The sequence below is a fragment of the Thalassophryne amazonica genome, chromosome 18 (assembly GCF_902500255.1).
Source record: "Thalassophryne amazonica chromosome 18, fThaAma1.1, whole genome shotgun sequence".
Lineage (NCBI taxonomy): Eukaryota > Metazoa > Chordata > Actinopteri > Batrachoidiformes > Batrachoididae > Thalassophryne > Thalassophryne amazonica.
Window position 1 is genome coordinate 25,573,072 of NC_047120.1, and position 14,108 is coordinate 25,587,179.

Genomic DNA, 14,108 nt, shown 5'->3' on the forward strand with positions numbered 1-14,108 from the left:
CACCATTCATAATACAAAGTACAACCCCGATTCTAATGAAGTTGGGACGATGTGTAAAATGTAAAGAAAAACAGAATACAATGATTTGCAAATCCTCTTCAACCTATATTCAATTGAATACACCACAAAAACAAGATATTTAATGTTCAAACTGATACATTTTATTGTTTTTGTGCAAATATTTGCTCATTTTGAAATGGATGCCTGCAACACATATCAAAAAAGTTGGGACAGGGGTATGTTTACCACTGTGTTACATCACCTTTCCTTCTAACAACACTCAATAAGCATTTGGGAACTGAGGACACTAACTGTTGAAGCTTTGTAGGTGGAATTCTTTCCCATTCTTGTTTGATGTACAACTTCAGTTGTTCAACAGTCTGGGGTCTCTGTTGTCATATTTTGCACTACATATTGCACCACACATTTTCAATAGGCGACAGGTCTAGACTTGCAGGCATGCCATTCTAGTACCCGCACTCTTTTACTACGAAGCCAAGCTGTTGTAACACGTGCAGAATGTGGCTTGGCATTGTCTTGCTGGAATAAGCAGGGACGTCCCTGAAAAAGACGTTGCTTGGATGGCAGCATGTGTTGCTCCAAAACCTGGATGTTTCTTTCAGCATTGATGGTGCCATCACAGATGTGTAAGTTGCCCATGCCATGGGCACTAACACACCCCCATACCATCACTGATGCTGGCTTTTGAACTTTGCACTGGTAGCAATCCGGATGGTGTTTTTCCTCTTTTGTCCGGAAGACACAACGTCCATGATTTCCAAAAACAATTTGAAATATGTACTCATCAGAGTACAGCACAATTTTCTACTTTGCGTCTGTCCATTTCAAATGAGCTCAGGCCCAGAGATGGCGGTAGCATTTCTGGATGTTGTTGATGTATGGCTTTTGCTTTGCATGGTAGAGTTTTAATTTGCACGTGTAGATGTAGCGATCAGTGATGCCGGTAACGCGTTACTCTAATCTAACCACTAATCTAACGCGTTAATCTTCCCAAATCAGTAATCAGATTAAAGTTACTTCTCCAAGTCATTGTGTGTGTTACTATTACTTTTGCATTGTGGGTCGATAGCAGCATGAAACTTTGTCCGTGGGCAGGGGGTCGGGGTTCGACTGAACTGCCCACTTTAAGCGAGCTGTGAGCTTTTCATCCGCAGTTTTCTGCAGCAGCTACGACTCGTTCTCACGTCTTAAAGAGCGGTGACAACAGCACACCTGCACTGAGCTTTACAAAGACATTTTTATGCTTTTTTTCTCCTTTATTTAGAATTCTGAGCTGACCCGCTCCGTATCTGCTCGCTAAAAACAGCTAATCCTCCGCAACGCGTCAACAACTAACACTATTTTCCACTCAAATGCACCTAAACTCTCTTTCTGAGGACCACATGATGTGAAAACACAATAAAACTCTCTTACCTGTAAATCTGGTCATGTTTTCTGCATAAATAAATGTTATCCATTCTTTGTGCTCAAACGCCAAAGCAGAGGCGAATCAGATGGAATGGGGGTGTGGGGCATGGATGTGCCACCACCACCACCACCACAACACCCCTAGATTAAAGGTCAGGCAGTGCCGCCTGAGGGATCAAAGGTCACGGGCATTCAATGTTGGTTTTTGGCCTTGCTGCTTATGTGTAGAAAGTCCTCCAGATTCTCTGAATCTTCTGATTATATTATGGACTGTAGATGATGGAATCCCTAAATTCCTTGCAACTGAACATTGCGAAACATTGTTCTTAGACTGTTGGACTATTTTTTCACGCAGTTGTTCACAAAGTAGTGATCCTCACCCCATCTCTGCTTGTGAATGGCTGAGCCTTTTGGGGATGCTCCTTTTATGCCCAATCATGACACTCACCTGTTTCCAATTAACATGTTGACCTGTGGAATGTTCCAAACAGGTATTCTTTGAGCATTCATCAACTTTCCCAGTGTTTAGTTGCCCTGTCCCAGCTTTTCTGAAACATGTTGCAGGCATCCATTTCAAAATGAGCAAATATTTGCACAAAAACAATAAAGTTTATCAGTTTGAACATTAAATATCTTGTCTTTGTGGTGTATTCAATTGAATATAGGTTGAACAGGATTTGCAAATCATTGTATTCTGTTTTTATTTACATTTTACACAACATCCCAACTTCATTGGAATTGAGGTTGTATACCATAATATTTCTTTGATATACAGAGTCCAAAAAGGTATACTTTGGACTATCTGTGCCTTAAAGGTATGACGTTATGAGGCTATAAACAGAACAAATGGTGAAAAGGGTCCATTTCAGTTTGTACAGGGGTTTAGTTACAGTTGCTCCAATTTTGGTAGGAAATGATGGAAGTTATGGGTTGCACTAATATGGCCCACTATCTTTTCCAGCTGGCTTATTCATGGTATGGCCAAACCATATAGCCACTCCTTTGAGGCTGGTCTGCTTGAGGTTTCTTCCTACAATTAAAAATGTCAGAGGGATTGCCTTTTACCACTGTTGTCAATGTGCTTGCTCTGGGTGAGATGAGGCGAGAAAGTTAGCCCTTACACTTCTGAAGTGCCTTGGGTTAAGTTATGTTGTGATTTGGTGCTATATAAATAAAGTGAATTGAACTAAATTGATTAATAAAAGGAATACTTTTGATTGTGCTGAATGCTTGGTCTCAAAATTAATGGTCAAACCAGGTAAACATCAGATTCCATGACATTTGTAGCCTCATAACATCATAATTAAGCATAACAGATAGATGGTGCAAACTAGTGCTTTTTAAAAATGCTATTAGCTCAACCAATAATTTGCATCACTCTTTACCAAAACTGGAGCAACTGTAACTTTAGATGTCTGTACAAACTATTATTGACATTTGTCACGATTTTTGCTGTTTGTACCTCATTTTACCAAATAGTCCATACCTTACTTAATCTTTTTTGGAATCCCTACTACCAGGCAAATAATGCGGTATACTTTCAATACGACTTGAGCAATTTCAGATGTTTACCCCTGTGTAATCCTTCATTTACTCCTACCTGGCTATAGCTGTTATACAGTTTAGTGTTGGCCATGGTAGACTGAAGCTAGGTTCTAAGTGTTGTTTAGTGCCATTAAGTGGTACGGATTAGGTCAAAATTGGCTTCAGGCTCATGGACTAATTACTCTGCCCCCATATTTTGGATGTGGACTTTGAATTCATGTGATAGATACGAAAAAACGTGAAACTAGGAGTGACAGAGAAATCCTGTCCAATCCTGATGTGACATGATGATGACTACATCTGGCCAAAAATATAGCAGACCAGAATGAAATGAGATGGGAAGTATTAATGCACTTTAGTCCTGCTGTCTGTTTGTTTTCATGCTGATGTTATGTGGGCCCCGCTGCATGCACTATACACGATGAGCAGCACATTTTTTGTAATAAATTTAGAACAAGCGTGCTGTGAGACCACAATATCCCCCGCTGGCAAATGCTTCTTTGGTACAAGTGCTTGCAACATTCTGATAACATTTCAAGGTATGCAATAGTTGATTTCAGAAAGCAGACATCCAATCATGAAACTGACAGAGTCTAGGTTTGCTAATCAAGGGCCATAACTCTGGTAAATTAGTCCCAACTCGTACAACATGATAATATGTTTATTACTAACCTACAACAAGAGCTTACACTATGTTTCATGAAAATCCTCCTGAAAATGTGAGAGGAGTTGATTTCAGAATGCTTATGCCCGTTTTTGGGAGAGGGACAGACAGACGGACAGAAATCGCCACGACAAAATCCACCTTCGGGCCTTCAGTCAATAAAAAAATGTCTTCCGATGAATTATTAAATCAAAAGAACAGGATGCTAGTGTTGTGTGTTAATAAGTAATTAATGGAGAAAAAGCTCATTTACCAAGAGGATTTCTGTCACATCCCTCCAATGATGTCCAAAAATTCTGACCTTGTTCTGTGCTTTTAGGAGGAATGTCCCTTTGGGAGGTATTTTTATTGGCTTACTTAAGTTTACGCATTGGCACTCCAGATTGCGTGCCAGTGTAGGGCTTAAATTCATGCAACTGTCAAGGTGCCTTTACTTACCTTTTACTGGAATTTCAATGTCTGGGGAAAAGGTCATAGCCATTAAAAACCTGTTAAGGTTTCTGCAGCCACTCACACACTCCAGGTGGCTCAAAATGTGCATGCTGGCTGCTTATTCACTCCCATTGGTAGTCCATATAGATTGCAAAATGTCAGACAGTTCAAGACGCACAGAATTTCCCCATTTTGACCCTTTCTAAGCAATAAATCCTTCACATTTGTTGACAAACAGAACAAATTATACTTACCAGATCATTCACCAAAGCTATACCAAATAAGCTATACCAATAATACCTTTGGCAGAATTAAATCTAAACTGTTGGTGATGCTGGCATCCATTATGAGAAATCCCCTCACCCCATGATATGAGAATGAGGCTGAGGTCACATGGTTTTGTCTACATTCTGTTGACAAACAGAATTCCCCAGAAACCATGCAAATTTTATAGACAAAAACAGTAACAAAGCAGATACCATACTTTTGGGATTTCAAAGGATGAAAAGAAAAGAGAAACAACAAGGAAATCAACTGCAAGGTGGGAGGGGGATTAACACTCAAGTATCACTATGTTTGATAGATTATACTGAGGTAAGTTCTTTGATTCTTGAAGGGAACTCAGACAAACACTGGGAGAACATGTAAATTCCACACAGAAGAGACCAGGTCTGAAACAACCCTTGGACTTTCTTACTGTAAGGCAACACTGCTAACTATGTAGCAACAGCTTTTGAAAATAATGAATTATTTGTACCACAAGCTGCAAGCTTTGAAAAGAACATAGATTTTGTAGTCAGTACAAATGCATCACAGCCAAAACAAAGAAATTCACCAACCTGAATCTGATAATCTTCTCCAATACCTTCCAGTTTACGCTTGTTCTCATATATTGCTTCTTTTATGTTATGCATTTCTGAACACAGGGCGATCGCTTGATCAACCTAGTGAACAAATGTCCAGAAGAAAAAAAAATAAGCACATGACCAACTTTATCCATGAATTTGATGAGCTGTCTGTTACACAGTAAGACCATATTTTCCTTCTTAAGGTCTTCAGAAAGGGTGCTGTGGATGCTATATCTTGAAGTTATGTTTTCTTACACCCCCATTTGTGATTGTGTAATTCAGTGTTTCTCAGCTGTGGTCCTCAGGACCCAAAGTACTGCACATTTTCCATTTGTCCCTGAACTATTAAGAGTGGTTCAACTCAGTCCAGAGGACCAGGTCTGAGAAACGCTCTTATTCAATGCAATATACCTCTTCCATGATCTGCTGTCCATTAGGCAACTTATTTATCAGAGACTGGATGACCTGGAACAGTGGTTTGGGCTCTGGAGCTGCTGATTCTTCATCTCTGCAAAATATGTCAAGCAAGGCAAAACATTTGACCAGGCTAAAGACAATCCACTAAACCAATTTTTTTTCTAATCTTTTCTTGTTCCCCCTTGTCTTTATATATCATTATCACTCAACTGTGAATCACAGCTGACTCATACAAGGGGCAACTGAGAGGTTTTGAGCTTCACCCAGAAAGAGTGCGGTTCTCCATCCTTTGCATTCTGAGAAACCAACATTTCCCAACAATGCACCCAGTGAGTCAAAACCTCACACATTCTAGAAAAATGTTGGTTTCTTAGAATGCAAAAGCTGGAGAATCATGCCCTACGTTTTCTGGGTTAGGCTCACAACTTCTCAATCACCCCTCGTACCATTAAGGATATATACAACTATGATAATGAATGCCATACAGGATCCGAAGAGACAGTGGGCCACCATTACACCCAAGACCAGCCACTGGGGTATGAGCCAGAGGCACCTTTGGGCAGATCTGCACCCACAGAATAAAGGTTTCTGCACCAGAACCAATGGGGAGGCCCTTAAAAGCTGCCAGCACTGGGAACACACTGACTCCAGCTGCACAGGAGGGGACCCTGACAGCCGACCATTCCCATCACTATTTCAACAAATCCCAAGCCACTCTCCCATGTGCTGAGGACCCAGAGAGACAGCAGGCCAGCCAGACAACACCCATTTACAGCACACGCCCAGTGGCTCATGGATGATGTACCAGGTGGCACCAAAGAGTCACAGCCAGAGGCCCAAGGCATATGCCTCACAGTCCCTAGTTGGGGCATCTGTGACCCCAGTTGGGTCCCAGACACCCCCAATAGAGTTCAACATGTTTCATGTTAACCAGTAATCACTGCAGGAAAATGCTGATGAATACCTAATACTTACTCAGGTGGATGTTGTGAGTCACCCCTTAGGCGATTCATTACCAGCGTACCCAGGATCATGGCCAGGTTGGTGCGGCCGACGCCCACCTGGCAGCTGAAAAGTAGTGCAGGCAGCGATCGGCCTCCATCATGGCCCAGAGACAAGCTGGAACTTTCCTGAAATTCAGATCACATTCAAACACAGTCACTGTAAGCAGAAGTCAACTTATTTTTTTAAACAACATTTAAAAAAACAGTCACTGTCACAACATTCATTCATTTATTTTCTGAGGCTTGTCTGGGTCACAGTGGCAGTAGACAAGCAGTTCATCCCACACTTCCCCATCTTTAGTCAAGTCTTCGAACTCCTCCTGGGGAGTCCCAAGGCATTCCCAACTTAGCTAGGAAATACAGTCCCTGCAGTGTTTCTAGGACTGTCATGACAGCAATGCAAAAATAAATAAATACATCAAAATTTAACACAGTACAAAGTTTTCATGAACTGCAGACAAAAGATATTTGGTTAAAACTGGGCTAAATATGGTTGAAAATTGAACAGATTTAAAAAATAACTAGTAAAGCAAAGTGATGCCAAAGTTTTTCTTTGAAAAGCAGTTTGATCCAGGACCGGACTGAATTCTCTTTTCTTGTTGATGTTTCTGTTTATTTTTACTTCTTGTGCAATCACCCACTATACTATGAAACCGTCCTGAGTAATGGATGCCAACTATCTTAGCAGACAACCAGTCCATCCCCACCTCTCGAAATTAACCATCTATCTGCTGCAGTCAGCTTAGAACATGGGCATGTCCTTGACTTTCATCCCAAACAGAGCTATTCCACAGGGCGCATTCTGCTACCACATTGCCCATGATCCAAAAATGTGCAGAAACTGGATGGAACAGCTTAATCCGGATTGCCTCCGAACAGGCTGGCTTTTAAGTACAGACCTGGCAACTGGCTGGCTTATAAAGTGCAGACCTGGCAACTGGTCAAAAATGAAAGGAAGGAGCTGCGTCCTTGGCCAGACCTGTTCAACTTTGAACAAAAATCGCATCAAATGCTGCTTTGGCTTCAAATATTTACTCCAATGGAGTACAATGAAAGAGGTTTTAAGCCGTAGTCACTAGGAATACCCTGTTTAAAGAAATGCGAACATGACTGAGGCTGTTAAGACTATGAATACCTGGAAGTTACCATGTGCTATCAACGATTCCAAGAACTGGGATTAAATTTTTGATCATTTCAGTGCTGATGATGGCCGTAACTACCACATATTCCAAGTTATACAAGAATGACAAAGCTGGATCAAAAAGTTACTATGATGCTTCAAAACATGGCCTGATTTGTTATTCAGGATTGAACGGGAAGGAACAGTGCTCCGTAAGTGACCGTTTACCCAAGGATCCTCCAAACAGACAGAGTACAAAAGACACTGCGGCCACGAAATAGCACCCCCCCCCCCCCCCCCAAAAAAAAAAATCATCTCAATAATTTCTTAGAATACAGTAGAAGTCTTCAAATGACATGAGGAAACAATCGTCCAAACCACAAGCACATTCAAATGAGTTCCCACTGTCGGGGTGAGTTTAGATTAATAACAGACCATATTTTTGACAAATGGTACTTGTTTGAATAAATTTCCCAGTGAATTATAGGTTATTTCCAATTATCATTGAAGCTGTTTGTTTTAATACAATTGTAACATTTAAAATCTTTGAGATTACATCTCAAAATCAGCAGATTTTATTAACTTCTAGATGTCTTTTTACATGCAAGAGGCCTCTGGAGTCTCATCTCAGAGTTCTATGATTAACCACAGCAATAGCAGGTGAAGAAATCAAACTGCTGTAGCATTGGCAAATATGAAGGGATGCTGCCCTTGAAAGGTTCTTAACACACACTTGAAAATAATCTCATGAGTGGAAAAATCCACAATGTGGATGTTGTGTTGGTCGTCTGCCACCAAAAACGGAGGATAATCAAGAGGAAAAGAACATCCTGTGTTAGTGTAGTTCAGACGGAAACAAAGACGAACAGACGTCCAAACAACGGATATGAAGTGAATGCACATCTGTGCATGTGAGTCCATCTGTGACATTTTCATAAATATGGCACTTACTGATGATTGATCTGACCTCAAAAGAACATGCGTTGAATTAAAAATGAATAAAACCATCCAGCTCCCAGTGATGAAGTCCAGATGCTTTGCAGGACTCCACTCATCAACTACTTTATACAAGATGTCAAAACAGAACCAGAATAAATGTGACAAGTGCATAAATTTTCATCCTCCATGAAACAAAGCAAAGCTATAAAAAGTGTAATGATGGACTGGACTTGTGCTGGGACAAGTGTAGGATAAGATAAGTGCAGCTGTTTTCAGGCGCTTACCCTGAGCATGTTTACAAAGGCGTCAAAGTCTTCCTCTAGGGGCGCTCCCTCCGCTGGTAGAGGTAATCTGTAGTACCTGAGAAAACAGCAGATTGTTACCAAAGGTCCGGCCTGCCAGTGCGTCACTGTCGCTTTCGTCTCATTGCATTGATCTAAACTTGGACAGCTGGGTTCACTCACGTTGTCATAACACTATGTAAGAACAGTTTTTACTTCTGCATAGCTTTAACTCTCTGTGTGTGTGTGTGTGTGTGTGTGTGTGTGTGTGTGTGTGTGTGTGTGTGTGTGTGTGTGTGTGTGTGTGTGTGTGTGTGTGTGTGTGTGTGTATACACACAGACACACGTGGTCAAACAAAGACTAGAATTACTGGCAACTAAACAGCACAGGCCCTCAGCGGCAAAGCAGAACTATAAAGATCTGAGAAGATGCAGAAGTACAGAAGTAAAAACTGACCTCTAAACCCCTGTGACACCATGATGTGCCAGCAGTGATTGCTGATTAAGGATGGGAATCAGAAACCGGTTCCACATTTTTCAATCCTTCAGATTCGTGCAGTGCCCTCCAAAAGTATTGGAACACTTGATATTTTACACATTTTAATTTATGTCATTTCAAATGCAAAAAATACAAAAAAGATTTTCTAAAATTATCTTCCTTGAACTCAAACTGAAAGTAGATCTCTACAACTTGATAGAAATTCATTAAAAATATAAAAGCGAAGATGATGGGTTCTGTGGCTGTGATCGGCTTCTGTGGCTTGGCGAAATTGTGCATCGTGCATGTTTTGCATTTTGTATCACCAGTTATACAACTTCATGATGAAGTGGCACAGAGGAAGGTTTTCTTAAAAAGAGGAGCTGAAAGTTAAGCTACAGTTTGCCAGAAGGTACATCTGAGATGCAAGCCCAGATTTGATGTTTTGGTGAAATAATACCCTAATAGCCTATAACTTCTTCTGTACTGTCTGGGTGTCTTGGTGGCTTTCCTCACTCCTCTCCTTCTTGCACAGTCACTCAGTTTATGAGAACTGTCTACTCCACACAGATTTACCATAGAGTGCCATACTGTTTGTATTTCTTCATAATTGACACAAATACAGTCCAAGACATATTCAGTGACTTGGAAATGTTCATGTATCCATCTCATGACTTGTCTGAAGAAAAATGGCAATAAAACTGATTATTTACAGGTATTATACCAAAGCGTTCCGTTACTTATGCAACCATCAACTTGACTTTTATATTTTTAATTAATTTATATCAAGTTGTAGAAATTTGCTTTCAGTTTGAGTTTAAGGAAGATAATTTCAGAAATGTTTTTTTTATTTTTGTACTTGAAATGGCATAAACAAATTAAAATGTGTGAAATACCAAGTGTTCCAATATGTTTGGAGGGTACTGTATGTCTCAGATGCCATCAATTCTTATCAGTGAAACAAATGTTTTTTCCAACAGATCCACATTGCAACAATTCATGTTTGATGTCATGATGACAAATTTTGCATTTAGCAACAAACAGCTGCAATGATCCTGAAAACTTGTGTAGGCCCATTTTTTTTTTTTACACAGAGAAAATTAATCATGCATCAATAAGAGAATTTATAAAGAACCAGACCAATAAGCTGAATCAATAATGACAATAATAAATGAAAGCCCAAAAGGGCTTTTCAATATTAAATTCAAAATTCTGGGTTGTCTGGGTGTCTTGGTGGCTTTCCTCACTTTTCTCCATCTTGCACAGTCACTCACTTTTTGAGAACCGTCTACTCCATGCAGATTTACTATAGAGTGCCATACTGTTTGTATATCTTTGTAATTGGTGTAAATAAAGTCCAACACATATTCAGTGGCAGCCTCGCCATCAGAGAGCCTCGTCCACAAACTACCACAAAAGACTCCAAGCTCTCACTGATGTTAAAGAGGGCAATACACAGTATTAAGAACAGGGGTATGTAAACTTTTGATCAGGTTCATTTGGGTATTTTCTGTTGTCATTATAATTTTAAAAGAGCAAACACAGTTGTTTGACAATAAATGGCTTCACACAACCACTAACCATGAGTGAGAAAAATGTTTTTGTGTTGTCATTCATATTCTCTGACAAATGGCCAAAAAAAAAAAATAAATATATATATTCTGCCAGGGTATGTAAACCTTTGAACACAACTGTAATTTCCGTCAATTTCAAAACTTCATGCAAGCACACAAGCGCTTCCTCCTGTAGACGGCATTAAAAGGAAAATAAAATATTCGGTCTGGAATTCCCCCCAGATAAATGTGTTCTCTTCATTAAAATGACCTGTAATTTTGCAACATTTCAAAAATAAACAGACATTGTAATGCCTGGATTTCAGCAGAAACTAAATTCTGTCAGTTCTGTGAAATTTGAAAGCACATACAACTTTAATTGCCTTAGCAGATTATCTAAGATGTCCGTGCTCCAGTATATCCATAGGAGTGAAATTTTCCTGTGATTTAATTTTGTATGTTAGCAGCAGTAGCACGTGCAGCAGATATTGGTGGTGTATTAACATCATTCATTCATTTTCTATGTCTGCTTACTCCAATACAGGGTGACGGGGTGGAGGATCTTGGAGACTGTCCCAGCAGTCACAGGGCATGAGGCGGGGCACACCCTGGACATGACGCCATTATCAAAATTTGCAAGAACAGCAGCAAGAGGGTAACTAATTTTTGAACAATCCAAATTTGTCTGATGCCACCTGAGGTGCCCCATGACACATGTCTAGTGACAACAACTGCACAAATGGACACAAACTACCAGACGATGAGCATCAGGATTTATTCATCAGGAATTAATTTGTGACTGTAATTGGGACAAAAATTGTGAAAGTGTGAAAGATTCTTTGTAGTAGAGAAGCTTGAACCTTCGACTGGACTGGGGTGCTTGATGCAAGGACGTTTCGCTTCAAATCGCAGAAGCTTCCTCAGCTAAAATTCTTGCTCTGGTAGTCTGACTTCTGTCTTGACTCTTGTAGAGAAGAATAAACAGAAGCCACTTTGTGCCACAAAGTGGCTTCTGTTTATTCAGACTACCAGAGCAAGAATTTTAGCTGAGGAAGCTTCTGCGATTTGAAGCGAAACGTCCTCTCGTCAAGCAACCCAGTCCAGTCGAAGGTTCAAGCTTCTCTACTATGGAAACCACCTGGACAACTGAGAGCCTACACAGAAAGATTCTTTGTGGAACTCAACAATCCTAAAGGTTTGATGGGAAATATAAAGACCAGGAGATTACATTTTAAATTAAATTTAAAAAAAATTATTTTCTTCAGAGTTCTGCTGGGAAAGTAAAATATTGCTGTCCTGGAAATGTCACGAGCTACTCCTGACATGCCAGTAATGCTGAATCTGCTGATCTGATTGCAAACAGGATGCTGCCATCTTTCAATTTTACAGCTCTTTCTTCCAAAAGCAGGGCAACCAGCCTGTGCACAAACAAGTGTCTCTATTTATAACCCGGCATCCACAATCTGCTCTGCCTGCACTGCAGGTTAAGGGATGGAACCAATGCTGTAAAAGGTACAAGACATGTGCTGAGTAAACAACCTGTAGGATGGCATGGTGAACATGGGCCTCTTGTAGACCTCCTCAGTCACATGGATGTCGTCCTCACACGTGATCACAATCTTCTGAGGCTCATCTTTGAAGTACTCGATGTCATTGTAGACAAAGAATGTGTTCTCATTCAGCTTGGCAAAATCATACAGCTGTGGAGGAAGGAAAAGTGCAACAAATTAATACTAATTCCTTAAAGGAGGCGAAGGCAATGACAGGAGTTCCCAGATTTGACTTCACCGTATGTTCAAGCAAGAAGGCTGATGCCTTAACCTGCATCCCTGTGTGCCACGTGCATCACTCAGGCATACAGCCTACTACAACCCTATTTAGTTATGTCCACCAAGAACTTTGACAAATGTTGGATTAGCAACTCAACTGTACAAGTTTTTAGAATATTAAACTAACAGTAATTCACTGTCTTAACTTGTTGATTGTAGTTGGGTTGGGGGGGGGACAGCTAGAGAAAGAATAGCTGACTTGGCTTAAGGGTTTGGAAATTGTCTTCTTTAAAGCATTGTTGAAGCACAAACAAAATAGTTATGCACTGCAGATAGGATATATACATATGAATTCCAACTAAAATACAGACACTATGTAGTAAACAAAAAGGACTATTTCAACTTTCATTTCTGAGTTGAAACAAAGGCACTCTTCAAGTTGAGTTAACTTGCATTTTCAAGGCAGTGGAAGAACTTTCATTTTATGCTGCGTTTACATATAACGACGAATGCCACGAAGTACACATTCTTGGCCGCTGATCACGAATGTGATTATTTGGGGCAGAGGCGTCAGGTGGCTTCATGCGGCTCTCGTCTCGCGCATTTTCCCCAAACATCAGGCACATGCAGCAGGTGGAACACCTGCAGGAGTGCGCTGAAGAGCACTGAAATGAGACTTTTAGCTGACTTGGTGTCAGCAATCAAACTGAATGCAGTGCAGCAGGGTTTAATTGTGCGCGCGCTTCTTCCTCTGCCGGACTGGAGGAGGTGCAGAGATATCTGGCTGCACGTGAGTCTCCTCTCGCTCCTCTGGTTCCTCTGGCTCAGACTCGTTCTCCTGCTCATCGGTTACAACAGCAGGTGGAACACCTGCAGGAGCGTCCTGAGGAGCTTCAGCAGGAACTGTGGAACGACACTTGGCTGACTTCACGTCACCGTTCCTCTTCGGCATCCTGCATCAAACTGAACACTGTGGAGCCGAGTTTAATTGTGTGCACATGACAGAAAACTGATTTGTTGTGGCGCGCAGTGAAAATGTGATGCCGCGTTACAAGCCGTGTCAAAACTTGACAGTTTCCATGTCACTTCGCAATAACGTGTGACAGTTTGGGCTCCAAGAACCATCATAGGAACCACTACGAACGTTGTCACGTTCTATTAAGGATCACTAGTCATCAAGATGGATCAACACGCTCAGTTGCGACCTCCACGACGTGAGACGAAATGAGGGTGGTGTGTGACATTCGTGGAAGATTTTTTGACAGGCAAAAACATGCTCCACGAATATCAAGAATATCACACACCAACACGCACTATTAAGAAACCTATTCAGATGCGTCAAGTCACATTAAGAATGTCAGGAATGTGTCACGAATGACAGAAAAATGACATTCGTAACGCGTCTTGGTTATGTGTAAACGCACCTTTAAAGTTAAGCTAGGTCGAAAAGTTTTATAGTGTACCAAAGCCCCCAGTTCACAGAATCAAATTTATGTCAACTTTACAGAAGTAAATAAACAATGTCCAAAATATTAGCACCTATCATATTTACAAGCCAGGCCACATGATCCAACTTGGAAAAAAATAATCTTCCCGAGCAAACTTTAAACTGTCACAACAACAAGTTTTC

General features: G+C 40.7%; 1 protein-coding gene across 5 annotated transcripts in view; it reads right to left on the minus strand.

The window, feature by feature from the left end:
• pald1a (phosphatase domain containing paladin 1a) overlaps positions 1–14,108 on the minus strand; it is a 223,924-nt gene that overhangs the window by 86,558 nt on the left and 123,258 nt on the right. For all 5 annotated transcript variants that reach the window (XM_034193256.1, XM_034193260.1, XM_034193258.1 and 2 more), the window contains 5 exons: positions 12,249–12,409; positions 8,682–8,757; positions 6,310–6,464; positions 5,329–5,425; positions 4,909–5,013 (listed from right to left, as the gene is read on the minus strand). In XM_034193256.1, the coding sequence (XP_034049147.1) occupies positions 4,909–5,013; positions 5,329–5,425; positions 6,310–6,464; positions 8,682–8,757; positions 12,249–12,409 (594 nt within the window). The remainder of the gene's footprint in view (positions 1–4,908; positions 5,014–5,328; positions 5,426–6,309; positions 6,465–8,681; positions 8,758–12,248; positions 12,410–14,108) is intronic.